Genomic DNA, 26,622 nt, shown 5'->3' on the forward strand with positions numbered 1-26,622 from the left:
AGAAAACTAAAGATAAGAATGACATATTCTCCTCAAAGTACTCACAGTTCAGAGGAAATTAAATATACACACAAATAACAAGGCAGAAACATGTCATGGGAAGTCAGAGAAAGTATGCCTTCAGTTGCAGGAACTTGAAAGGATTTATGGAGGAGAATGCGTTGGCCATGGTGGATAGAACTTGAGTTGGGGTGGAAGACCATTCCCTAGCAAAACCAGAGACCAAAAAAGTGGTTCATCTTGATTAATACGAATTGGTTTGTGAGAGACATGGGGTGAGCATAAGTTTAGAAATATGACTTGGGCAGTCAGAGAAAGACGAATACCATATGATTTCCCCCATATGTGGAATTTAAGAAAACAAATGTACATGGGCGGTGCAGGATAGAAAGAGGAAAACCAAGAAACAGACTCTTAACTATGGGAAAACTGATGGTTACCAAAGGGGAGGTGGGTGGGGGATGGGTTAAATAGGTGATGGGGATTAAGGAGGGGTGTTGATGATGAGCACTGGGTGTTGTAAGTGTTGAATCACTAAATTCTACACCTGAAATTAATATTACACTGTATGTTAACTGAAATTTAAATGACTTGAAGAAAAAGTTATGACTTGGGGTCATATCAAGGAGGATTAATAAGGATCATGCTTAAGGGATTTTTAAAAATTTAAAAATTCTGAATATAGGGGTGCCTGGGTGGCTCAGTTGTTAAGCGTCTGCCTTCGGCTCAGGTCATGATTCCAGGTCCTGGGATCGAGCCCTGCATCGGGCTCCCTGCTCGGCGGGAAGCCTGCTTCTCCCTCTCCCACTCCCCTTGCTTGTATTCCCTCTCTCACTGTGTCTCTGTCAAATAAATAAATAAAATCTTTAAAAAAAATAAATAAAAATTCTGAATATAAACCATTAAATTTTTGGAGTGGGTGTTAAAGCTGAGTTTTAGGAAGATTATTAGGCAATTCTCATAAGATATAAGCACATTGAAAATGACAGACTGGAGATGGGGAGCCCAAGAGGGGGCTCTTCTTAAAGTTAAGGGTGATGATTTAGGGACCATTCAGTTATTCACATATTTATAGTTATAACACTTAAATTGTAGGGTAGAAGCAGCCAGGAGGGGTATTGATGGGACTATTTTTGGTCAAGAGGTGAGATGGCATTTGGAGATGGAAGGAAAAGATATACAAGCGAACATCCTATCAAGAGCTTTATTGTCAAGAGAATAAAGTTGAGAAAAGTCATGATGGAAGCTTCTAAGATCAATTAAGTTTGGACAATGAGTCAGAAAGTTCATCTGGAGTACTAGCATTACAAACTGCAGTTTGATGGTGCATAAACTGGTTTTAGATTGGTCTTACATAAGGGAATGTAATCTTGATTTTACCAAGAGAAATGTAAACTTTAATTTACCAGAAGAATTTGGAGAGAGATCATTATTTTTTTTTTTAAAGATTTTATTTATTTATTTGACAGAGAGAGACACAGCGAGAGAGGGAATACAAGCAGGGGGAGTGGGAGAGGGAGAAGCAGGCTTCCTGCCGAGCAGGAAGCCCAATGCGGGGCTCAATCCCAGGACCTGGAATCATGACCTGAGCCGAAGGCAGACGCTTAACAACTGAGCCACCCAGGTGCCCCGAGAGATCATTATTCTTAAGCCTGCTGCAATATACATATTAAGTTTATCCTAGATCTTGTGGTTAGGAGTAAGCATTGTGGCATGCGTAGGTTTGAGTTCATGGAAGGAACTTTGGCAAATCAATATTTCTAAGATTTTGTTTTCTTGGAATAAAAACTGACTACCTAAAGAGAACATTTTTTTAGGGTTAAATGGAACAGTAGGTAAGGTGGTTAGCATTACTGCCTATTACATAGAGGCTCGATGTATTTTGCTTATTATCACTTATCCAATAATTCTCTTTCTTCAAGGAGCTGAAAACCCACATAGGATATTAGGCTGATAACACACTGAACAATCTGAAACAATATCTACTGAAGAAAGTTATACTCTAGTATAAGAGAAATCAGTTTGGACTGGAGTTTTTTTTAAGTAAACTTTTCTGGAAATATTATATCCAGCAAAATTTCAAATCAAAGTTACAGTTCAGTGAATTTTCCAAAGTGAACACGCTTGTGTAGTCAGCACCCAAACCAAGAATATTAGCACCCTAGAAATTCCCCCATGTACCCCATTGTAGTCACGATCCCCCCACAAGAGTAACCCCTCCTATTCAGCCATCAAATATCATAGATACGTTTGCCTGCCTTTGAACTTTATATACATGGAACTTAGATAATTTGAGAGTCAAAATATTACATCTGTGAAATTCATGTAATTATAGTTTGTCATTGCAATCTAGTAGGAATATACAATTGTATGACTTATAAATAAGCAAATATGATTTATATGATTATTCTCCAGTTGACAAGCATTTAGGATTGTTTTAACTTTGAGACTTACAAATAATGCTGTTAAGAACATGTCTCACGTTTGTGTTTTGGCGAGCATATGTATGCAGATCTTTTGGATATGTAGATAGGAGTTGAATCTTAGTGTATGCATAGGTTTGGGTTTAGTAAATATCCATTTTCTGAGGATGGTTGAATAAGAATTCCAATTGTTTCACATCCTTGTCAACACTTGATATTATCAGACTTTTAAATTTTTAATCTCCCTGAGTTTCTATTAAACTTATTCAGTAGATATTTACATAGCAGTTACTGTGTGTTAGTGATATTTACAAAGCACTTGGTATGGGGGAGAACAATAGGAATGGATCAGGAGATAAGAGGTATTAGGTATTACATATCGCAGCTAGTAGAGACTAAAAAATACATTTTTGTTGTTTATAGCAGCTTTATTTACAATTGCCAAAAATTGGAAGCATCAAAAATGTCCTTTAGTGATGAATGGATAAATTGTGGTACATCCAGGCAATGGACTTTTATTCAGCACTAAAAAGAAGTGAGTTATCAGACTACAGAAGATATGGAGGAAACTTACATGCATATTACATGTGAGGCAATAGCCCAAGAGCCGATAACCTTCCCTTGAATATTCCACCAAGCCTCTTTGTACTTCCGCTCTAGTAGCTGGACATGCCTAGCATCCTGCCAGCTCTGACCTGTTAATAATACCATGGTTAGTGGGCGCCTGGGTGGCTCAGTCGGTTGAGCGACTGCCTTCGGCTCAGGTCATGATCCCAGGGTCCTGGGATCGAGTCCCACATCGGGCTCCCTGCTCTGCGGGGAGCCTGCTTCTCCCTCTCCCACTCCCCCTGCTTGTGTTCCCTCTCTCGCTGTGTCTCTCTCTGTCAAATAAATAAATAAAATCTTTAAAAAAATAAAAAATAAAAAATAAATAATACCATGGTTAGTTATTTTTTCTGATCCTTAAATTTTGACTTCTTCCTCATCTCCTCCCACAGTTGTGTAAGGACTAATTCATATAATACAACTCATATTTCATAATATTCATAGTGGTTTTCCTTTCCAGTTTGAAACCTTACAGATACAACATAATTTTAAAACTATGTAGAAAAGGAAGGATATAATTAATAAAAATTAGGGGTTGCAGTAGTCCCTGAAAAAGGAGGAAAGGGTGCTATTGTGAAGGACATGGAAGGTTTTGGACATAATATCTGTCTTGACTTGGAAGGTAGATATTTTGTTTCATTTTTGTTTTATTGTTTTTATTTTATTTTTTTTTAAAGATTTTATTAGAGAAGGCATGAGAGAGAGAACACCAGCAGGGGGGAAGGGTAGAGGGAGAGAGAAACAGACGTCCTGCTGAGCGGGGAGCCCAATGCGGGACTTGATCCCAGGACACTGGGATCGTGACATGAGCCGAAGGCAGATGCTTAACCTACTGAGCCACCCAGGTGCCCTGTTTTATTGTTTTTAAAGCATACATTTTATATATCTTACACTTGCTGTTCAATACACTGACAGATGGATTGCTATTGCTTACTATCTGGAAAAGATTTTAATGACTGAATATGAAAGAACCAAGTATAAGTAAAAGCAATGAAAAAACTAATATTGAAGCAAGTTGAAATGATTATTTTAGGACAAATAATTGATTTTAATTGGCTCTTAATATGAAGATTTGAAATATAAATGCATAATATTAATAATTAGTAATTATGTAAACTAAATATGAAACAAAAAGGCCTTTGAGAATTATAAATTAAAAACATTTTATCAGATAAAAATCTTTGAGTCACATGTAAGAATTTTACAGAAGGCTAAAAAAGTTGGCCATATATAAACGCCTTTTTTTTTAGCTATAAATGTTTTTATTTTTCCTTCCCAAATTTTTATTTAAATTCCAGTTAATATACAATGTAATATTAGTTTCAGGTGTAGAATTTAGTGATTCATCACTTATAACACCCAGTACTCATCACAAGAAGTAGAGATGATTGTCATAATTTATTTTTGAGACAAATGTTCGTTTTAATGGGATCTTATTTAGTAGCAAATACTATAAATTAGTTCCAAAATATAAACAATTGAACTATTGTATCAAGCAGTTAGATTTCTGTGGAACATAACTTTGGTGCAGTCATTAAAATTGTCAGAAGAATGGGGAGCCTGGGTGGCTCAGTCGTTAAGCCTCTGTCTTCAGCTCAGGTCATGATCCCAGGGTCTTGGGATCAAGTCCCGCATCGGGCTCCCTGCTTGGCAGAAAGCCTGCTTCTCCCTGTCCCACTCCCCCTGCTTGTGTTCCCTCTCTCTCTGTCAAATAAATAAATAAAATATTTAAAAAAAAAATCGTCAGAAGAAGGCTTGCCCACAGCAGAATCATTTCTGTTACTAGCTTGTAATATTTTTCAAGGTATAAACATATATTTATGGAACTTTTTTCCATTATAGATTTTATCTATCATAAACCCAAATATAATATTTGATAGTAGAACCAGAAACTATTTTCTATGTTTAATATTCTGTTTGGGATACCATTAAATATAGTGTAAGAATTAAAATGCGAATTATGCTCTCTAAATGGTAATGTGCTATATTTTTAGGAGAATGAAAGAATAAAAGTCAATTTGTACTGCCACATTAATAAAAAATGACTCCCTATTCTGCCACCAGAGAGAGTCCCCATTCTTCCATCTAAGGGAAACTTCTTTAGTGTTGATTCCTGGGCTTTTGGAGGACTTTCACATCTAGTAGTATGGAAGTTAATCAGGCATGGCTCCTTCCTCACTCCTGAGCATTTCTTCAGTATTAGGGACCAGGCTCAAAAACAGTAGCTCATATGGGCTACTGTCTCCATGCCAGCATTTCTTTGCTGAAATTGGCAAGATCTCAATTTTAGATGAAACCAGGAGGATGCCCTTATCTATGTTGATCCACAGGACACCCCATAGTATCAGAACAACAACAAAAATTTTGAAGAAAGAGCTCTATTACATGAAGCTTTCCTTTCTGTGTTATTTTTGTACAACAAAATTCAACTCTATCACATTCATATAAAACAGATTGCATATTTAAAAGATCTTTGTATATATTTTCTCATGTTTTTTTTTTTCTACATGGCATATACTTGTTCAGTAAACATAGATGTGGTTTCTGTTCTTAAGTTTAGAATTCTCATAATTCTTCAACATCTTAAGTGTGTGAGTATATTTTGGTAGAAAGTCTAGCTGCTTTTGCTGCCACACAATTTATACATGAAAATAATCTAATATCCAATTTTGTTATGTTAAGATATTCCTTTATTTAGATATGGTAGAGTAAGTCACTTAAGATTATGGTTTATATTGAGAGCTTTGGATATTTTTTTGCATTTTATGAAATTCAATATTGTCTTCAAATTTGTCATTCGAGCTGTGAGAATATTTTATAGTTTGTAAGTCAAAACATAGAGAAAACTTACGAGTAAATATCACTTATACATATGGAAATGTTTTTTTATATATTTTTTAATGCTTAGGAAAACTCTACAGAACTTTTTAAAAGAGAAATGAGTTGGGTGCCTGGGTGGCTCAGTTGTTTAAGCAACTGCCTTCGGTTCAGGTCATGATCCTGGAGTCCCGGGATCGAGTCCTGCATCGGGCTCCCCGCTCAGCGGGGAGTCTGCTTCTCCCTCTGACTCTCCCCCGTCTCATGCTCTCTCTCTATCACTATCTCTCTCAATAAATAAATAAAAATCTTTAAAAAGAGAAATTAGTTGGAAAAATTTTAGCTTGTGGTTAAGATAATAAAAAGCAGATTCTTTCTGGAAGCCTATTTTCTCAGAAACTAAATTTTTAAAGTCTGGTAATAACTTCAGGATTTCATTCAGGTAACTGATGTCATAAGAAAAGAGGTTTAAAACTGTGAGATTTATTTGATAATTCTTAAGAACTAAGGAATGACCTATTCTCCTTCTACCAAAGATGCCCCCATAATCCAGGTATGCAGAAATTTGCAGTTTCTCGGGGTGCATGGGTGGCTCAGTTGAGCATCTGACTCTTGATTTCGACTCAGGTCATGACCTCAGTGTTGTGAGATTGAGCCCCACATCAGGCTCCATGCTGAGAATGGAACCTGCTTAAAATTCTCTCTCTCTCTCTCTCCCTCTGCCCTTCTCCCCACCCCCAAGCTTGCTTGCTCTTTAAAAAAAAAAATTACATTTTTTCATTTGAGCAAACAATAGAATTTTTTTAAGTCAGCCCATTAAATACATATCTAAAGAGTTAAATTGTGATTCTTAAAATACTTGAAAAACACTGTGGTGTTTCTTTCTTTCTTTCTTTCTTTCTTTCTTTTTTTTTTTGGTATCCCATCTTTAAAATTGGGAGAGAATTTCAATTTTCATATTCTACACAAAGCATAAATTCAATTTTCTCAACTGAAGTATACACAGTTTCCATGTCTAGCGAATCTTTCTAAAATTGGAGACCATACCACAACACAATATAGCCTACTTCTTTTCAGGAAAACTATATGATTGTTCTTCATTTTGAGCTGAAACCGTTATGTATGAAAGATTCACCTGTAATTCTCATTCTGCACACTAAAGAATGTATTAAATTCCTCCTCCACAGGACAAATATTTGAAGACAGCTGTTCTTCTGTGTTTCTGGTTAAATATATCTATTTTAACTCTTTAACCATCCCCAAATCCTTTGTTGTTACTCTTAAAATGTGACATTTAGCATCTCATTTATTAGCAAAATGGTATAGCTATAAAGAATATTGCAATCCTTCGTGTGAATGCTGCACCCAATATATACAATATTGTATCAAATTTGTTTTTAGTAGTCACCCAGTTTTTCTTATACTGATCTTACATCAGTATAAACCTATATGTGATACTGTCATTAATCATTTTATTTATCCTTAGCAGTAGATAATATTTTTAAGCCAGGGTGTAGAAGTTTGATTTCTATTCTATTTCTTTTCATTCTAGCCTCAATTCATTTACTTTTTAATTCTCATGCCTGACTTTTTTCTGTTAGTTTCAAGTTTTTATTTAAAATCTCATATGTGACTTTTAAATAAGTTCTCTCAACTTCATGTCACAAGTAAATCAGGAAGCATACTCTGTCTTCATAAAATAGCTAATAACATCCTCCATGACAGGGTGGGCCTAGGGCTCTAGAACATACCTCTAGAGACAACTCTCCAGTTTCACCTTAATCTTCATTAATGAAACAAATATCATTGATTATAATTTTTTTTTAAGATTTTATTTATTTATTTGAGAGAGAGAGAATGAGAGACAGAGAGCATGAGAGGGAGGAGGGTCAGAGGGAGAAGCAGACTCCCTGCCGAGCAGGGAGCCCGATGTGGGACTCGATCCTGGGACTCCAGGATCATGACCTGAGCTGAAGGCAGTCGCTTAACCAACTGAGCCACCCAGGCGCCCTCATTGATTATAATTTTTGAATAGTCTTATTGATGTGATACATGTACATAGTTAAGAGATGGTACTAAAATGTTGATAAAGAAAAAGCTATCTCCTGTTGCAGTCTTTCCTACCCCAGAAATAATCTTTAAATCCTTCTGTTTTCTGGTATTTGCTTCCATATTTCAAATTAATAGGCTTTTTCTGCTGTTTCTTGTTGTGTCAAAAAACATTACCTATTGGTTTCATTTAATAGAGGTTGAGATTTTAATTCTCTTATATAGGCCACTAATCCTATCTTCCAAATAAATTTCAGTTAATAGTGCTCTTTATGCCAGTGTGTATACTGTTGAGCTCTGTTCCTTTCTTACACAACTCTTTAATTTTCCTGGAGTTAATAATACCTTTGTTTAAAAAATTGCTTAGTTTTTTAAATGTCCAACCACTAGTGTTTCTTTCAAGTGCCTGAACAGGTATGTAAAATCTCCATGAACATTTTTTCTTAAATACCCAGATATTTCTTCTTTCCTAGATGCCTTGCAGACAGACACCCCCCTCCAAGATAAAATCTTCCTTCTCTGATCTGGCCTGGATGAACTTAACCTGTTGTCCCATTCTCTTAAAAAGTGAAAGTCATTTTACTCATCTTCAATTTTGATGACATTTTCTTGCATCAGATATTTCTTTTTTTTTTTTTTTTTTTTTTTTTTTTTTTTTTTTAAGATTTTATTTATTTATTTGAGACAGAGAGAATGAGATACAGAGAGCATGAGAGGGAGGAGGGTCAGAGGGAGAAGCAGACTCCCCGCCGAGCAGGGAGCCCGATGCGGGACTCGATCCAGGGACTCCAGGATCATGACCTGAGCCGAAGGCAGTCGCTTAACCAACTGAGCCACCCAGGCGCCCCAGATATTTCTTTTTAAAATTTCCTCTCTCAAACACTTTTACACATCTTCCTAAAAAAAGAAAAACAGGAGATAACATTTTTCCATATTGCAAACCTGAAAAGGTCTTTAATCAATCCTTGTATTTGATTAATAATTTGAATGGTTATAGAATTCTAGTTTGAGAATAATTTCCCTCAATTTTTTCAATAATTTTTATTGAAGTATAATTAGCATACAGTGTTATATTAGTTTCCGGTGTGCAATATAATTCAATAATTCCATACATTACTCAGTGCTCATAACAATAAATGTACTCTTTTTTTTTTTTTTTTTTGACAGAGAGAGAACATAAGCAGGGGGAGTGGGAGAGGGAGAAGCAGGCCTCCTGCCGAGCAGGGAGCCCGATGAGGGGCTCGATCCCAGGACCCGGGGATCATGACCTGAGCCGAAGGCAGATGCTTAATGACTGAGCCACCCTGGGGCCCCAACAATAAGTGTACTCTTAATTCTTTTTATCTATTTCACTCATCTCCCCACCCACTGCCCCTCCGGCAACCACCAAGTCTCTGTATTTGAGTGTTTTTTTGTCTGCTTTTCTTTGTTCATAAATTCCACATATGAGTGAAATCATATGGTATTTGTCTTTCTGTCTGACTTATTGCACTTAGCATTACATCCATGTTGCTACAAATGCAAGATCTCATTCATTTTTATAGCTAAGTAAGATTCCATTGTATATAAACACAACATCTTTATCCATTCATCTATGGATAGACACTTGGGTTACCTCCATATCTTGGCAATTGTAAATAATGCAATAAACATAGGGGTGCATACATCTAATTAGTGTGCTATACTTCTCTGTGACATATTTATTTTGTAATTGGAAGTTCATACCTCTTAACCCCCTTTGTCTCTTTCACCCATCACCCACTCACTTCCCCTCTGGCGACCACCATTTTGGTCTGTATATTTAAAAGTCTGGTGTGGGTTTTTTTTTCTTTGCCTTTTTCTCTTTGTTTTGTTTCTTAAATTCTACATGAGTGAAATAAAAAAATTTCCCTTAGAATTTTTTAGACATCTTCCAGCATTCTGACCTATTTATTGAGAAATCTGGTGATTCTGAATTCTGATCTATGTACCATTATCTCTCTCTCTATGCTGCTGAAGCTTTTGGTATCTTCATCCCTGTCATTCTAATATTTTATGATGAGGCAACTTTGTTTAAAATTCAGTTTGCTAGTCATTTTTTAGGCCCTTTCATTAAGGAGACTTGTGTTCAGAAATTTTTTTTTTTATAATTTCTATGCAATGTTTTTCTTTATTGAACTCATTCTAGTTGGATATTAGGATTCTTGGATTGATCCTTTAATTCTCATTATATTCTCCTATCTTTGTCATTTGGTTTTACTCAGTGGGAAACTGTCAATATCTAACCATCTCCTGAGTTATTTTAGTTATATTTTTAATTACCAGGAGGTTTTTCTTGCATTCTGATTATTTTGGGGTCATAGTAACCTATTCTTATTTCATCATACAATATTTGCTCTCTTACACTAATTATAGTTTTTGGAGGGGTGATTCTTGATTATCTCTTTAATCTTCATAAGGTGATGGTGAGAATGGTTTTCTGCTTTTCCTACCAAAGATTTTCTTCAAAAGTTGATGATTTTCTGCAGCTCATTATTATTTAAAAATAAGGCACTAGAGAATTGATTGGAAACTCTGCATTTGCGTAGAGTTTAGTAACTGATTTTCCCTATAAGTCAATACTTGAAGGTCTGTTCTTTTGGAGACCCAGTTTCTCAGAGAAGGACCCTCTAATACCCTGTCTGCAAGCAAGAATAATATGGGCAGAGAGACTAAGTAAGGGTCAAGAGTTCGATGTGTGGAATTCCACTATTTTTCCTTCAGCATTCCCAATGCAAAAATTCCCCCACGCACACATTTAATCTCTGCAGAGAAGAAGCCCCTGATCTGGCTAATGAGGAGTGGAAGAGTTGCAGCACCCCTCCTTGCATTCATTGCTGAGCCTCTTGTCTCTGCAGGTACAAATTTGTCTTCCTTCATATTGGTCTTCTTCATTCCTTTTATCCTCTTTAGATCTTCCATAGTTACTGAAATCTATTTGGTTCACTCTGACTTTGTGGGATGAAAAAAACTGATGAAGGGGAGATGAATACATATGGTCACTCCACCAATTTTACCTGAAACTGGTTAATTTCTTTAACCAGATGTCTATTTGCATTCCCTTCCAGTTTCTCTTCCTTATGCCCACTGTGACTATAATTTAACGTGTATCTGATGTGTTTTTCAGTATCTAGGTTAGCAGAGTTCTTTTCAGGGAAAGCAAGATAGACTCTTACTGGAATTCCATTGGGGTGATTTCCATTGAATGAAATCTGAATGTATGAGCCTTGAACAATCCCTGTGTTCCATTCAAGTGTTTCATAGAGAAATCCATATCATTGATTGTATTTTCACCACTTTATATCTCCTCAGGATTAGGAAAGGAAGAAAAAGAAAGGGAATGGAAGATTAATATGCATTTAGAGAATTGTGTCAAGCACTGTTTTAGGTTATTCATATGTTATCCTTTAATCTCATAACTACCCTGAGGTAGGTATTATTATTGCCACGCTCTGATGAGATAACTGAAGATCAGCAAGGTTAAGCATCTAGCCCAAGATTGCTCAACTACTGACAATGGAGATTCAAATGTACGTGTCCAATTCCAAATCCCATGCCCTTTTATTCTGTCCTCTGCTTCCAATAGTAAAAGCCATGAAACCCCACCTGAAACTTGATATAAAGAATTCACTTTTAATCTAAGATAATTTTGAAATTAGCTTAAATTCATTGAAATTAATCCCTAAAATATTCTTGCATCTCAACTATTATTACATATGATAAATAGACATAAATATGTTCAATGGATATTGTTCTTTTAATTTCAACTCTGACTTTGTCATATCAAAGCATTCATAGATCTCATTTTTTACTTCTCATCTGAGAATTCTCTGTGCATATTCCTTTTCAGACCTTTATAACCCTACTTGAAAGCAAACTTCTTGGCTTTATTTCTGTTAACTCCCACAGCTAGCACAAAAACATTTGTAGAAACTTGAAATGGTAAATCCTGCTAGTCTGCTGGCGCTTGATTTTAAGCATTTTGTAAATATTACCATAGTAATGCCTTAAAAGTCAATATCTTTTTAAAGGTATGTTTTAGTTACTTTTCTGATCTTTATCTTTTTATGGTCTACCCACACTGAATAGTTTTCTACTTTGTTCCACCCAGGGAGGCAGATTCTCATGATTCTGGATGTAGGCTCCCAGAGGACAAGAGTGGGGTTTTCATCACAGAGTGTACCGTATGGTCTTACAAAATAACGTCCCAGTGGTTGTGATTTGTATAAAGACATTAAGAAAAAGTAAACTTACAATAATGGCCCCAATAGAATTATTGAAATTAGTCAAGATTTATATTATTCTCATATTGACAATAACATTTTTTTTTTGTTACCATATGATTGTAAAGATTTATGTTACTCAATGAGTCAATAAAAACTCTGTTTAGGAACTCTTTAGATGAGTTCCACTTGCTAAACAGATTTTATAGAAGAGTCTGAAGTGTTCATTACCCCTTTTTAGTACATACAAACTATACTATTAGAAAGCTAAAAGAATAAATTACAAGACTTAAACTAATGATAGTTCTTCCTATTTCTTTTGCTACAGATAGTGTTTACATTTTGAATTAGAATTACTATTTCATACAGCAAAATAAACTTTGGCCATGTTTGTAGTGATTGTTCATCAAATCTTATTACTGAAGAAAACTAATCCAATAATTGAGTGTTTTAGTTATCTTTCACTAAGGTGATTTTTCATTCTGATTTTCTAATATTTTATGTGTAGAAAATAATATATGATAAGTGAAAATTTCTGTAGCTTACTAGCATTAATTATTGCAACTTCAGGTTTTAAATTTGAAAGTGAAAATAATCACAGAAATTTTCCAAAGCCATAATTTAGAAAATATGAACAATTATCTTATAATAAATTATCTTTAAATAGTACTTCCAATTGAATTAGCCAAATTAATTACACATGAGATAATCATATTAGCTTAGAACTGTAAATTCATTGTGTACATTAAATATATACATATGTACAATATACATATATATTTAGAAATAACATTTTAGCACATGAAATAGAAATTAAAATGTTATAATTAGCACAATGATGTGAATGTAAAGAAAGTTTTCTGGATATGTTTGTTAATAATATATTTCTATGTCCTTTAAGTTGGGACTCAAAACATTTTTGCAAATGAATCTGACTTTAAAAAATGTTAAACATCTGAAGTGCAAATTTTAAATTAGAGGCAATGCAATAGAATATGAACTATTTCGGTAGTGATTATTTTTAGGACCAAATGCTATCTTGGTTTATTAAAGCTGCATAGTCAAGAATGTCTGTAACAGGTTAAAAAGAATTTTCAAACTCCATTTAACTTTAAAACTCTAAGTATAATCTTTCAGGAAATACTATGAATAGGGTCTCTGTTGATAGATTTAGTATCTTACTTTTTAGTGCACATATGCATTGAATTAAAGGAACAGTAGCAGTACTATTTTGCAGAGTTGACATCCTACTCTTAATATCCATATTTTGTCATTTTTTTGTTTAAACACAGGAATACCCTATTCTAGTATATTCTGGCTATTTATTCTAACTATGTTAATGTTTTACTTCTTTAATAACTGAGGAGAGCTCAATTTAAAATAGTGTTCAACCAATGTGGGGAACGCCCCTAATTACTGACTAATTGTATAAAATTCATACCCAAGATTTTACTGTAATTGGGCTCTTCTCTTAGATAAGTAGGTGTTACTAGCTTGCTGAGGATTTCAAAAACCATGCTGTTCCTGGGGTTCAGATGCAGCCTCTTTATTTTATTTAGAGAATGTTACAGGCTTCTTAAAAGTAAAAAAAAAATAGATAAAACATACATGCATGAATGCATACACACAAGTGTTTTATTTCACAAAATATCTAATTTATGGCCTGTCTTGATCTGAAACTATCATTTCCTTATTATATCATTTCATAGATAAATCTTGTTTTATAATAGTGTTATAAAGACATTTAACATATAATCACCAAAACATTAAAAAAGTTCTCTTGCAAAATAGCGATGGTCAAAATTTTCCATTAGATTATTTAACTTTACTACAGAAGCATAACATAGTTCAGTTTTGGAAAAGATCAAAATAAAGATAAATAATACATGTCCCTATATTGAGAAATTCATTGATTGTTTTGGAATTGCCACTTAAGGCTAAGGAAAACACAACTAATTCTCTCAAATTATTTCAAGGACACTTCAATACCTGATTATATTTTAGCTGTAATTGTGTTTAAATCAAAACTGCTCCATTTTCTATATTATAATTTGATGCTTCTTCAGTTGCACTTGATAGAAATGATTTCTGGTTTGTAATAAAGCATATTTGAATTTAGATTTGTAATGTATAATGATTGCATTTCTGTGTGTTTAGCTCATCTAAAACAAAAAGATTGTGTGAACAATTTTGTCACCTGGTAGTAGGTTTTTCTTGTTTGTCTGAGGAAATTAGCAAATACCTGCCATACAACGAGCAATTGGATAGATGTGACACCCAGCCATATGGTTGTGAGTTCTTACATTTTCAGCAGATAACTAACAGATGATGTTATATCTAGAAATAAAAACTCACCATCTAAGTTTTTCCAGTTTTATTGGATATAATTGACATACATAACTGTGTAATTTAAGGTGTACAGCATAATGGTTTGACTTACATTATGAAATGATCATTGATATAAGTTTGATTAGCATCTATCATCTCATATAGATACGATAAAAAAAAGCAAAGAAAAATTCCTTGTGATCTCTTAGATGTTACTTTCAACAATTTTCTATATATATTATGGCAGTGTTAACTGTAATCATCATGCTATACATTACATCCCTAGTACTTATGAAGTGTGTACCTTTGATCGCCTTTCTCCTAGTCACCTCTCACCTCCCCCCACCTCTGGTAACCACAAATCTGATCTCTGAGTCATTTTTTTTTTCAAGACTCCACATATAAGTGTGGTCATATGGTATTTATCATTCTCTGACTTATTTCACTTAGCATAATGTCCCCGAGGGTCCATCTATGTTGTTGCAAATAGCAGGATTTTCTCCAGTTTTATGGCAGAATAATATTCCATAGTATATATGTACACCACAGCTTCTTTATCCATTTATCCATCGATGGACCTAGGTTGTTTCCATGTTTTGGTTTGTTAATAACGCTGCTATGAATGTAGGGGTACAGATATCTTTTCAAGTTTATGTTTTCATTTCCTTTGGGTAAATTCTCAGAAGAAATGACTGGATCATAGGGTAGTTCTATTTTTAATTTTTTGATGATCCTTTGTACTATTTTCCATAGTGGTTGTAACAGTTTACAATCTTACCAGCAGTACACAAGGGTTCCCTTTCTCCCCATCATCACCAGCATTAATTATCTCATTTTTTTGATGATGGTAATACTAAGAGGTGTAAGGTGATATCTCATTGTGGTTTTGATTTGCATTTCCCTGATGATCAGTGATGTTGAATACCTTCTTATGCACCCGATGGTGATGTTTTCCATTTCCTAGAATGGGAGCTAAATAAACTTCATTGTTCTATTTTGTTTAACAATTTAAGTGTTTAGAATCAACATCTTTCACAAACTGTCAATTCACTCTTCTGTAATATTCTTAACAAACAAAATTATAATCCACACCTCAAATATCAAAAGTAATCTTATTCTGGAATTATGTACAACTTTAAAAACAAAAATAGACTTGTTCCAGAGTTAATCATATTAGAATGTTTAATTCCAAAATTCCATCTTGGAATTGAAAGTGCCATCCAACCTGCACAATTCTGGAGATTCTATTGCATTTTTAGGGCTTGCAAATTCTACATTTGTTTCAAATGTTTTCTTTTCCTTACAGACACATCTGTCTTTACCTAATTTACAGGAATAGTTCAGGTTACTTGTATTTAATGTTGCTACTTTTTTTTTTTAACATTTTCCTTTCTTTTTTTTTTAAGATTTTATTTATTTATTTGACAGAGAGAGAGAGTGAGAGAGGGAACACAAGCAGGGGGAGTGTGAGAGGGAGAAGCAGGCTTCCCGCTGAGCAAGGAGCCCAATTCAGGCTCAATCCCAGGACCCTGGGATCATGACCTGAGCCCAAGGCAGACACTTAACGACTAAGCCACCCAGGCGCCCCATAATGTTGCTACTGCTGAAGTAGATTGTATCCTATAGCTACCATTCCATGGTACTCATGAAAATATATCTCAGAATTTAAGACTGTGTCAACTAAGGACAATAGGGGTGATTTTTAAGAGCTCTTTTGACAAGAATGCTGGAAAATATACAGTGTTAATAAAATCTCAAGGGAGTAGGATGGTATCAGGAATATAAAATAGAGAAAAAAAAATTGCTGGGGTGCCAGAGAAAAGAATTGTCATGTTTGAATATCCCATCAAGTGAACTCTTTTGTGGTATCTTTACAACTCAGAATGTATTCTGGTTTGAGAGAAAGAGGGTAGCATTTCTCTAGTTATTTACTTTATGACTACCTCATTCCAACTAAAACATTATTCTTTGTATAACATGTTCTCTTTCACTTAAATACTCACATGGAATTCATCAGACATGATAAAATTATGTATTTACTCCTCTTCAAAACTTGAGGAAATAAAGCTCTACTTTAAAATTGTGACCAAGCATAATTTATTTTGCAATTCTTTGATTTGGTACTTTTTGTCTATCTTTTCTAGGGAAACTTTGTGTTTATAAACCAATAAATATATTTCAAGGAATTTAAAATGTTTTAATAAATTACTTTAGAGTTTAACAAAAACAAATAAGAATTGCTTACACAAGGATCAACATCAATTAATCAGCCAATATTTATTGAACCTGCCATTTTGTGGGTGATGTGGGTAATCTGTAAAAGGTCCTTGACCTCCAGAAGTCTGGGTAGATAAAGTATGTGACAAAAGTAGAAAATGATCAAGTGCTAAAAAACAGAGTGAGACTCAGAATTCAGAGAAGTGAAAGATTGATATGTATTTACCCTAGACATGGGACTGACTTAGAGCTTTAAGGATAAGTCACATTTAGAAAGCACCAGGGGAAGTGATTAGTTGAGGTAAAAGGAAGTAACATGAATTGGGCACTCTTGTTGAGTGAATATAATGTGCCTAAGTAGAGCAACTCTACATGTTGAAAAGTAACAGACTATAAGGTCAGAAAGGTATGTTGACTGAAATTTAGTGGATCAAGAAAACAAAGAAAAATATAAGTTTTGATTTACTATTAAAGATAATAGCCATTGTCAGTTTTTGAGCAAAAAAATGTTTAAAATTATGTTTAATAATAGTCTTGGTTAAAGATTAGAATAATGAAGAAGAGAAAGATGATCTTGAGTGAGAGTAGGAGACACTATTCAGTCTTGTGAAGAATAGTCTTTGATAGTGGACTACAACGTGTGAGTTTACATTCCATTCTTAGGTATTGCTGATCGAGGAAATATATTGCTCAATTTTAAAGGAGAATCTTCAGTATTCCCTCTTATATTACATAGTTTTGTAAATGAATTGATCATTCTTACCAGAAATATCAATAATGTACTGCATACTTACTGTGTGATTCTTGGATTCTTGGCACTGTTAGAACTCTGAGAATTTTACAAAACCAGACATGTGGGCAATGTCCAGCTAAGGATATTAAACAAATATATGACCATCCATCTTTTCCATCAGCAAGCCTACTTCTTCAAAACTGAGTTTAAATACCACCTTCTCCTCGAGTACTTATCAAACATCCCAGAAAGGAATGGCTACTTTTCAGAATTCCTTAAATCCATAATTTTTATTGTATTATTTTAATGTGTTTTCTCCTGGTCTTTATTGGGTTTAATATTATCTAAGATCTATTTTGGTATTATTCATTTAATCGATGATATGTGTCATTTAGATTCTAAGCACTTTAAGAATAAATCAAGGGCAAAAGCAAGAGATGTTTAATGAATCTGTGTCTGCAACTCTTGGTATATGGTAGAAACTCAATAATATTCACAGAATGAATAAGATACTAAATATTTTTACATCTTCCATAGAACAACTGTGTTGATCTTAAATATTCACAGTAATGCTTACTTTTTAAAAGAGGTTAACAGGAAGAGTAATGAACGTTCTTCTGTTTTAAAGATCCCAAAGATTAGAAAAAATAATATATACCTAAGGAGAAAAACATTTTTTTCCATCTGTGAACATGTACATATACTTCTTGATGATATATGCTTGATACTCAATAATATGTGATGTTTTTGGTGTAAATCGTACCATACTCTTTGAAAAATAGGCAGTGAAGACAAAACAAGAAAAAACTGAGAAGAACCCAAGTCAGGAAGAGTAGAGCATATAAGTAGATCCAAAAGAGAACGTCAATAGGAAGAATGCATGCTTAATACAGGTTATGAAGATCCCTTAGAGATTTTCACAGAATTAAGTATGTTCTAAGTGACATGTAAGGCTGTGTTAAAGAGAACAGTTTGGATATGGTAATAAGTCTTAATAATCAAGGCACTGTATTAAATTAATTGCCTACACAAATGAGATATAGTATTGCAGATAATATAAAAAGATAAATTATACCCCCACTATTTTTTTATCTAAAATATTTTAAGCATCTAATATCTGTATTAGATAGTCTAACAGTCTTTGAACTGATAGATAAAATGTATAATATATTATCTAATGCTCTTTGAACTCAGTATATGTTTCTAAATGAAACCATATGTGAACAGCTGTCTCAGAGGTATGAGAGGAGTTGTCTGGAATCCATGTCTTTGCTTAACTTTTCCCTGGTACATATATCATGCTGAAATTGCCAACATTCTGAGACTATATAAAGGACAATAGTAGAAGAGGAAGCTAATATTTACTGAGGATGCACCACATGTAACAGGATTGGATTAGACCTTTCATATTCTTAATCTCATCTGCATAATAAGCTGTAATACTGGTGGTTATTATCTCCATTTTATAAATGAGGAAATGGAGTCTTGGACAGGTGATGAAATGTGTCTGGAGTCGTGCAAGTAGTAACAGGCAAACCTGGTATTCAATACCAGAGCCCAAGCTCTTCCCACTACATTGTCCTGGCCTCATTCTTTAAATGGCAACTGGCTGAAAAATGAAGTCAAATTATTATTTCACTTACATCTTTACAGAGATTTTAGTTATTTTTTTAACTGAATGTATTGGAAGGTTAATGGTACAGAGAGATATTTTCTGAGATTGATGCAAAAAACAAAGTTGAACTGAATTTCAGCACTTAAAAAAATGACTTTTCTCCTTTCTCCATCCCTGCATTGAGAAATCATTGCATTTTTTTTTTTAACATCCAAAGTATACTTTGCAGTGTGGGAAACATGGGGTTAAAAATAGAATAGGTGGTGACCATACAAAATTAAAATTAAATCATCATGTGTGATAACAGGAGTTAGCTTCAGATAGTCTTTACCCTTAAAAGATCTAAAACATTTACATACCAGAAGAATGCTTGGTATACTGTAGACAATCAGTACTTTTTATGGAATTAATGAATACCTTATGGTATCAATATCCATTGATGGTCCAGGGCAGATGGACAGATTATAAATTCTTTCTAATTAAAAATATCAAAGTATATCTTAATGAAAACATCAAAGCAATGATGTTTTGATTCTTCATTTTATACATTCTGAAGATAAATTAGTCAAGATAAAATTAAATGTATTCATGTTTATTTTCTAGTGCTCAGCTTCTTGTGGTAAAGGTTTAAAGTACCGTGAGGTGCTTTGCATTGACCAATTCCAAGGGAAATTAGAAGAAAAATATTGCAGTCATCTACAGAAACCTCGAACTCACAAAGCTTGTAGATCTGTCAGATGCCCTTCATGGAAAGCCAATAGATGGAAGGAGGTATGCGATATATTTTATAATTATAAATGTATTTTTGCATTTAAAAAGAAAATCTCAAGTCTATTTTGATAACCTTGAAGTTTTTACTCCACTAAAATGTGTTTTATTCTGTTATACATTTATTTGCACTATGCTCTGAATTAATGTACAGTGTTAACACTTTTGCTAAGTCTATAGTTAAATAACAAATTAGTCAGTTGATTTTTTTGTGACTGTAAACTTTACAAGAAATTCTGTTACTGAATACCAGGGGTGGGGGGCTACTGATAATCATATTATTATTCCAGGTAATCTACTCCAGGAAACAAACTGAGGATTACAGGAGGGAGGGGGTGAGGGGATGGGGTGACCAGGTGATGGGTATTAAGGATGGCACGTGTTAGGATGAGCACTGGGTGTTCTATGCAACTAATAAATCACTGAACACTATGACAACAACAACAAAAAAAAAGAGAGAGAGAGAAAAAAAAAGGAAAGTATAGATGATGATATATTTAGTGACTGCCTTGTTTCCACACCAAAGTCTTGGATTTGAGCTAAGCTTACATTTTGGAGAAAGGACTGGTATGTTCTAAACAGGATGATGATTGGAGTTGTTTAAGAGTTAGGGACATGTCAGAACCAGGGAGCCTGGGCTAGCCTAAGGCTAGAGTGGACACACTTGGAAAGACTTAGCCAAAATGAAGCTGATATATACATGAGATCCAGACTGAGAACTCGGTTAATAAAAGAAGGGTGATTGATAGCTGCCCTGGCATACTCAGGGAAGTAAGCCCAAAATCTAAATTGGGGGTGGCATGCATTTGATCATGGTTGTCAAACAAAGACCAGCTTGGGAAGTAGCGAAGAGGTAAAAGCCATGAATGAAGTTGGAAATTTTCACCAGAATAATTTCTGGGGGCCTGATCTCAATGGGGATAGGCTTTCAGCATAGCTGTCTGGCTGCTCTCAGCAGGACCTCAGGGGGCTTCGCCATTTCTTAAAGGTCATAGTCCTGAGAAGGGAAGAAAAACCTCTCTTCTGCTGATGCAGCTTCCTTGCTCCTGTGTGGTGTTGGAATGATGTCTATTAAAGATAAGGGTTCAGAGAGGAGCTAGAAGAAGTGGGGTTCCTCTGGGTTCCTAAGTCATCACAGTTTACTCTGTGAGGTTAGGGCCTCGGTGCAGGGCACTAGCTTTTGCGGGGTGCTGTGTCAGCGCGTCATTTTTACTGAATAAAAAGCTCCCAAATTGAGCAGGTTTCTTTGTAGAAGAGATAGCTTCTGTCAAGTGCTCACAGGCTGAGAATAATGCTTAATACTTGACTGAGAACTGGGAGCAAACATGTTTATTTCTCATCCCACACACAAAAAAAACCCATATATCTTAAGCATTTGCTTCGACATTGAATTTTGGTAAAGTAATAAAATTATTTTTCATGCTTTAGCAAAGGCTATGATTTAAAAGATTTCCCATTAATCTATTTTATTTTATAAATGCCACTACTACCTACTAAGCTGTTTAAGAAAGGAACACTAGATCGTTCTTTCTCCCTTGACCTTGCAGTCAGTCACTCAACAGGTTCTTCCAATTCTCCTTCAAAGTAACTCTTGAATCTCCTTGTGAACACTCCAGTCTATTTCATCACCTGTTCCCAAGTGTGCAATGGCCTCCCTATATGTATTTTTGCCATTATTTACTTGCATATAGTGTGAGCTCTAGAATAACTCAAATATCCTTGTATTTCTTCCTGTCTTCTGTGATTGGCCATTGTCTTTACATGGTCAGTCTACAACCTAACCCATGCCTACTTCTTCAGCATTGTCTCAGGCCACTGAATCTCAGGGACAAAGGATAACTTGTTCACTAAGCACTTAATTTAGTATCTAGTTGAATACTTCTTATCTTGAATATTGTGATTTAGTTGCAAAAAACACTTTCCAACTCTTAATTTATGTATTTGTCGTATTGCGGGTTTTTGCTTAAGGTCGGGGTTTGCCTTATTTTATCTGGACCAGGATGTGCCAGAGTTATGGCAAAGTGGCTTTCTCCCAAAGGGTGAAACACTGTAAAGTCACTGAACCCAGCATGTGGCAGGGGCTTCCTAATTCTGACATCAGCCAGGAACTACAGGGAGGGGGGCGGGGGGGAATGGGTGTAGAAGTGGGAGAGGCTTTTTGCTTCTTGGCCACCAGCATGCCTGTTGACTCCCCAGAATTCCCTTGCAGCCCTGTGGCTGCTCCAGCTGCTGTGGTCGGTATTCACGAGACGCTTTCTGACCCTTGACCTCCAGCCCCACAACAGCGAATCAATCATCGGTGCTAACAAATTGGCCTTGGCTTACCACCAAGTATGAAATTATATAAGACTCACTTACATGAACATGTTTAAGGGGTTTCTAAGATACAGATATGAATATTCAAAGACTATTAAAAAAAACCACAGATGCTTTTGTACAGAGTCTGCTTTCTTCTCTTTGAATTGGTTTTCCTTGTCATAGAAATTAGCTTCATACACCCACACAGTCCTCAAATCTCTGCCAGAAACAAATGACCATTTGTGAAGTCATTGGCTTTTGATTTATTCTATAAAAAGTACCCACATGAAGTTAACAATTGCAGGCTGTCCCTGCACTACATATAATAATATATTCAACAGAAGTGTAATTTCAGAGGTAGTTACGAGATAATCACTGGTTGCTACTTTGTTCCGACTGTATAAATTGTAGCATTGCTTTAGTAGAATCACTCATTATAAAACAATTTCATTTTATTACTATTTTACATTCTACCTCAAAAGGGAATACTCATTTAGCAAATTGTGACTACAGAGGTGCTCAAATGAGTTTTGAAGTAACACTCTTCTTTTGGTATTTGATACCGTTTTTCAATGAAAGGATTTAGTAATGCAGTTTAGTGACTGGTGCTAAACAGAAACAAACATTGGTATAGAGGGCCATTTGTCCTCTGCTTCCAGATGTACACCTTCAGGGGTAAAGTAAATACTAGAATCATTTAAAAGAAAAAAATAACTCCCTCCACTTTCTGAAACCAGAAAGGTTTTTTTGTTTTGTTTTGTTTTTAAACTTAATTTTACCTATTTGGGAATACTAGCTTCGTTTGTATATTCAAGTTTTTAAGGCTAGCATGGTGCTAGAGTCCTCATTGTCTCATGCTCCATCTACTTAGTTCTACCATCCAAATGTAGTTTTCATACTCAGGGGGGAAAAAAAAGTCCAAAATTCTTGCCTCCCCTTGATCATGACAAATCTGCTGGACAACTTAGAAAGATGACCTAAAGAATCTCACTCAACCCTGCTGAATCTAGAGTCACCTGATACCAACCACTTGCCTGATTCCCCTTCTCTGAGACCCATCATTTTCTTTCTACTAGTTTAAGATCAGAGCTGGAACCAAAGGTGATAGAAGTTCCAAAATCTCACCAATCTATTAGCTAGTGCCCCCTTCTCCCAAAGCCCCTGAAAAAAGAAAATTTTTGAAACTATATTCTAAATGTTAACATTTTAAGTGATTTTATATTTCTATAATTCCATATTTTCTATATTTCCAAAAGACATAAACCTGTATTTATTTTCAGAAATTTCTGATGTATACACATATATCTCTTATAACCTAAAAAGATAGTAAATCTTAATTGAGTCCCCATAGCCACTGGGCAAGAACCCAGAACCTCTTCTCTCTTCCCAAGCGATGTTCCTACCATCAAAGATAGGCTGGAGCCCCAGGATGGGGAAGATGTCCTTTTCGGCTCTGGGGCTGAGCAAACTATGCTTCTCACTCTCTTCTGGCTGGTGCAGCCACTCTGTTCTTACCTTTCTGTGCTGCCTGTTTTCTCTCTCCCTTTCTTCTCTTTCCTGATACTTAAGATGGCCTTTCTTTGAGTGGGCTGAGATGACTCACTCTCTGGTTTAAGGCATGTATCTAGAAATTTTCAAGGCAGAAATAACTTTATCTCTGCAAGAAAAGTGAAGAAATGGGAATAGGAAGGGAGCAACAAGGGACAGTCACTTCCTGACATTGCTTGGAGAGGAGAAAACAACAGCTTAAAGAGGCTACGTAGCTTGTACAGGTCACAGACCAAAAGTGTGTGTGTGTGTGTGTGTGTGTGTGTGTGGCGGGGAAGCACTTGAACACAGGTCTATTTGAGCTTTCCTTACTATAGTTGCTGTCATAATCATTTCATTATTATCATTATACATCAGCTCATCCTTATATTTCCTGAGCAACATATTGTCACTCTTACGAGGGCACCTGAAGTCAACAATTGTAGATTGCCATTGCATCACACATAGTAATGCATTCGATAGAAATGTGAATTCTATGTTTTACTGAATTCATTGCAAGCTGTTTATATTTTTAAAACGTATGTTGCATAAGTATAACATATATATGCATTTTGCAGCTTATGGAGCATAACAGAGTTTAGTTGATCATACATTAAATATGATGTAGTTGCTGAAATTACTAGCAATATATTAGGCTATATTATTGATGGATAGCATTCAAATCTTTGGCACAGATCCTGCTCACATTTTTGGAGCAGTGCCTATTCCAGAGGACCCACGCTTTAAGAAAAGCAATGACAAATTTACCAAATCCCCAGAGAAGTACAATCAAAAGGTTACAAGTATTTTGTCAGGTCCATTGTGTTCTATTGCAAGTTGGAAAAGCCCTGATGATTATTGGCTTAAACTCAAAGACATTTCCTCTTTACCTAGCAAAACGAGATCACTGGTTTTGGGTTTGATTCAGCTGCTTTATAATGTCAGAATGCTGGACTGGCATTTCTGCAATTTTATTGGTCAACTCCTATTGGTCAGAAAATAGCTCTCACTCTTTTAGGCCTTATACCTTCATACTTTCTCCCATGAAAGTGAATATGGATTTGTTCTGTGTTGGGAAGGAGGGCAGATTCTGGACCATGGTAAATGTTTAAAGAAGAATATTTCAGCACAAAATAGCTGAGTATTCGCTAACCTTAGAGTCAACCAAAAATGGAATGACTGCTTTCAGGATGTAGTGAATGTACCCGGATTGAGGGTAGGAAAGTATGGGTAGGTTTGATGGCCCTTCGTTTACTATTGCTGTAAAAGGAATTTCAAAATTGAAGAGAAATTGAAGTTACATATTCCTAGAGTCTCTCCTAACTCCAAATGCTCTATCTACTATTGCTAATATTACTGCCTCACTATTGACTCACTTGAAATAAGGCACAGTTACAAATAACTATGAGGAAATCAAGACCTAAATCTTAATAAGAAATAAGAAATAATGCACCCAGAGAGAACATTGCATATTTGCATTTTAAATGATTTATGAAATAGCAGTTTGATGAACCTATTTTGACAATGCACATTCTAACATTTCTTTAAGCCTGCTCTCCAGTAGCTAAAATGTCTATAGTACCTGTGGGTTGGCTAGAATTCACCTTCTCCAATTCCACTGTCCAGTCTTTCAAGTGTCAGTCTGTGCAGTGTTCTAGTATATTACATGTAAATAGGATATTTGGCTGATTTTTCCCGTCTGAATTAAATTATGCAGTGTTGGTGAGTTAGTGTATTCAATCATTTGTGTTGTAATTATAGTCTCACATTGCCTTCACGTTAGATATCTGGATTTTTTAAAAATATAGAACATGCTTATAAGTATGTAGTTCTATGAAGCTGTTAAATAAGGGTGCATGTTTTAGAGTTAGAGGTGTACCTTGAGAATTCATGCTAGTAAGTCACTCGACTAAAGAGTGAGTAATCCTATCTTCACAGCATCCACCACTGTAGGGGGACCTGGCCGGGCAAAGATTCTGCTTTGGAAATATTGAATTTGAGGTACCTTTGACATATCAATGGAGAAAACACATGAAATTTCTGTAAATACATAGAACATTCTTGTAAACACATGCAAATGTAAATGTCAAAGTCAGAATTAGGATCAAGGCTAGAGAAAACAGATTTAGAAAACTGGTGCATAGAAGAAACTGCTCAGAGTACTCACAGGGTATAAAGAAAAGCAGGTTATAAACAGAATCCCAGGATATGCTAACATTTAAGGCTTAACTGAGAAAAAAGTCAGTAAAGGACTCTGAGAAGGAGCAATCTAAGAAGAGTAGAGTACCTGGAACCTGAGGAGATTTCAATCACAGAAGCCAGAATGGCTCCACATAAAGTGGTCAATGCTGCTGAATGTGTCCATGAGATTAAGAAAAGATTTGAAATGTTTTTGTTGGATCTGGCAGTTAGGGTTATTGATGACATTGGGTTAAGAAATATTTCATTTAAGCCATATATTCTCTTTTCTGTTCAAATCTAAAATTGCATCAGTTTACTTTTTTGTACTCTTTTAAAAAAAACTGAAAAACAGAAAGTTACTTGTTTTCTTCCAAGCTGTAGACCATCTTTTTTTCCTTTTATGGAAGAGATCCACAATAGTAGTTACCCATGGTCACAGTAGATTTTTCTAAACATGTGCTATGACCAATAAACTATGGGGATTTTTGAATTTTAGAAAATTGTATTTGTCTGCTAGAACTTCTTGCTAAGCTGTGTTTTGTGAATTATGTTTTTCCAGGAAAATTTTTTTTTCAGGTTTAGAGCCAGGAAGTTTTCGAAATGTAGCTTATATTTCTGAAATTATCCCTGGAAAATGTTTGCAGGAGCCTTATTTTATAGGCTAAACATTTTCACAAGAGGTTCAGATAAGCTAAACTACCTCCAGACGTTTTAGTCTACATAACATTGTGACCTGCATAAAACACATACTAAGTTATTTTTGTCTCCATACAATGGAGCTCTTTCTTGTGAAAACACTCAGCGGGGGCAAAATTCAAC

The 26,622-nt window shown here is 35.1% G+C and overlaps 1 protein-coding gene across 1 annotated transcript in view; it reads left to right on the forward strand.

Moving 5' to 3' along the window:
* ADAMTS20 (ADAM metallopeptidase with thrombospondin type 1 motif 20) overlaps positions 1–26,622 on the forward strand; it is a 168,136-nt gene that overhangs the window by 97,845 nt on the left and 43,669 nt on the right. The window contains exon 29 of the mRNA XM_021704883.1: positions 19,633–19,800. Within this exon, the coding sequence (XP_021560558.1) occupies positions 19,633–19,800 (168 nt within the window). The remainder of the gene's footprint in view (positions 1–19,632; positions 19,801–26,622) is intronic.

This window comes from Neomonachus schauinslandi, chromosome 5 (assembly GCF_002201575.2).
Source record: "Neomonachus schauinslandi chromosome 5, ASM220157v2, whole genome shotgun sequence".
Lineage (NCBI taxonomy): Eukaryota > Metazoa > Chordata > Mammalia > Carnivora > Phocidae > Neomonachus > Neomonachus schauinslandi.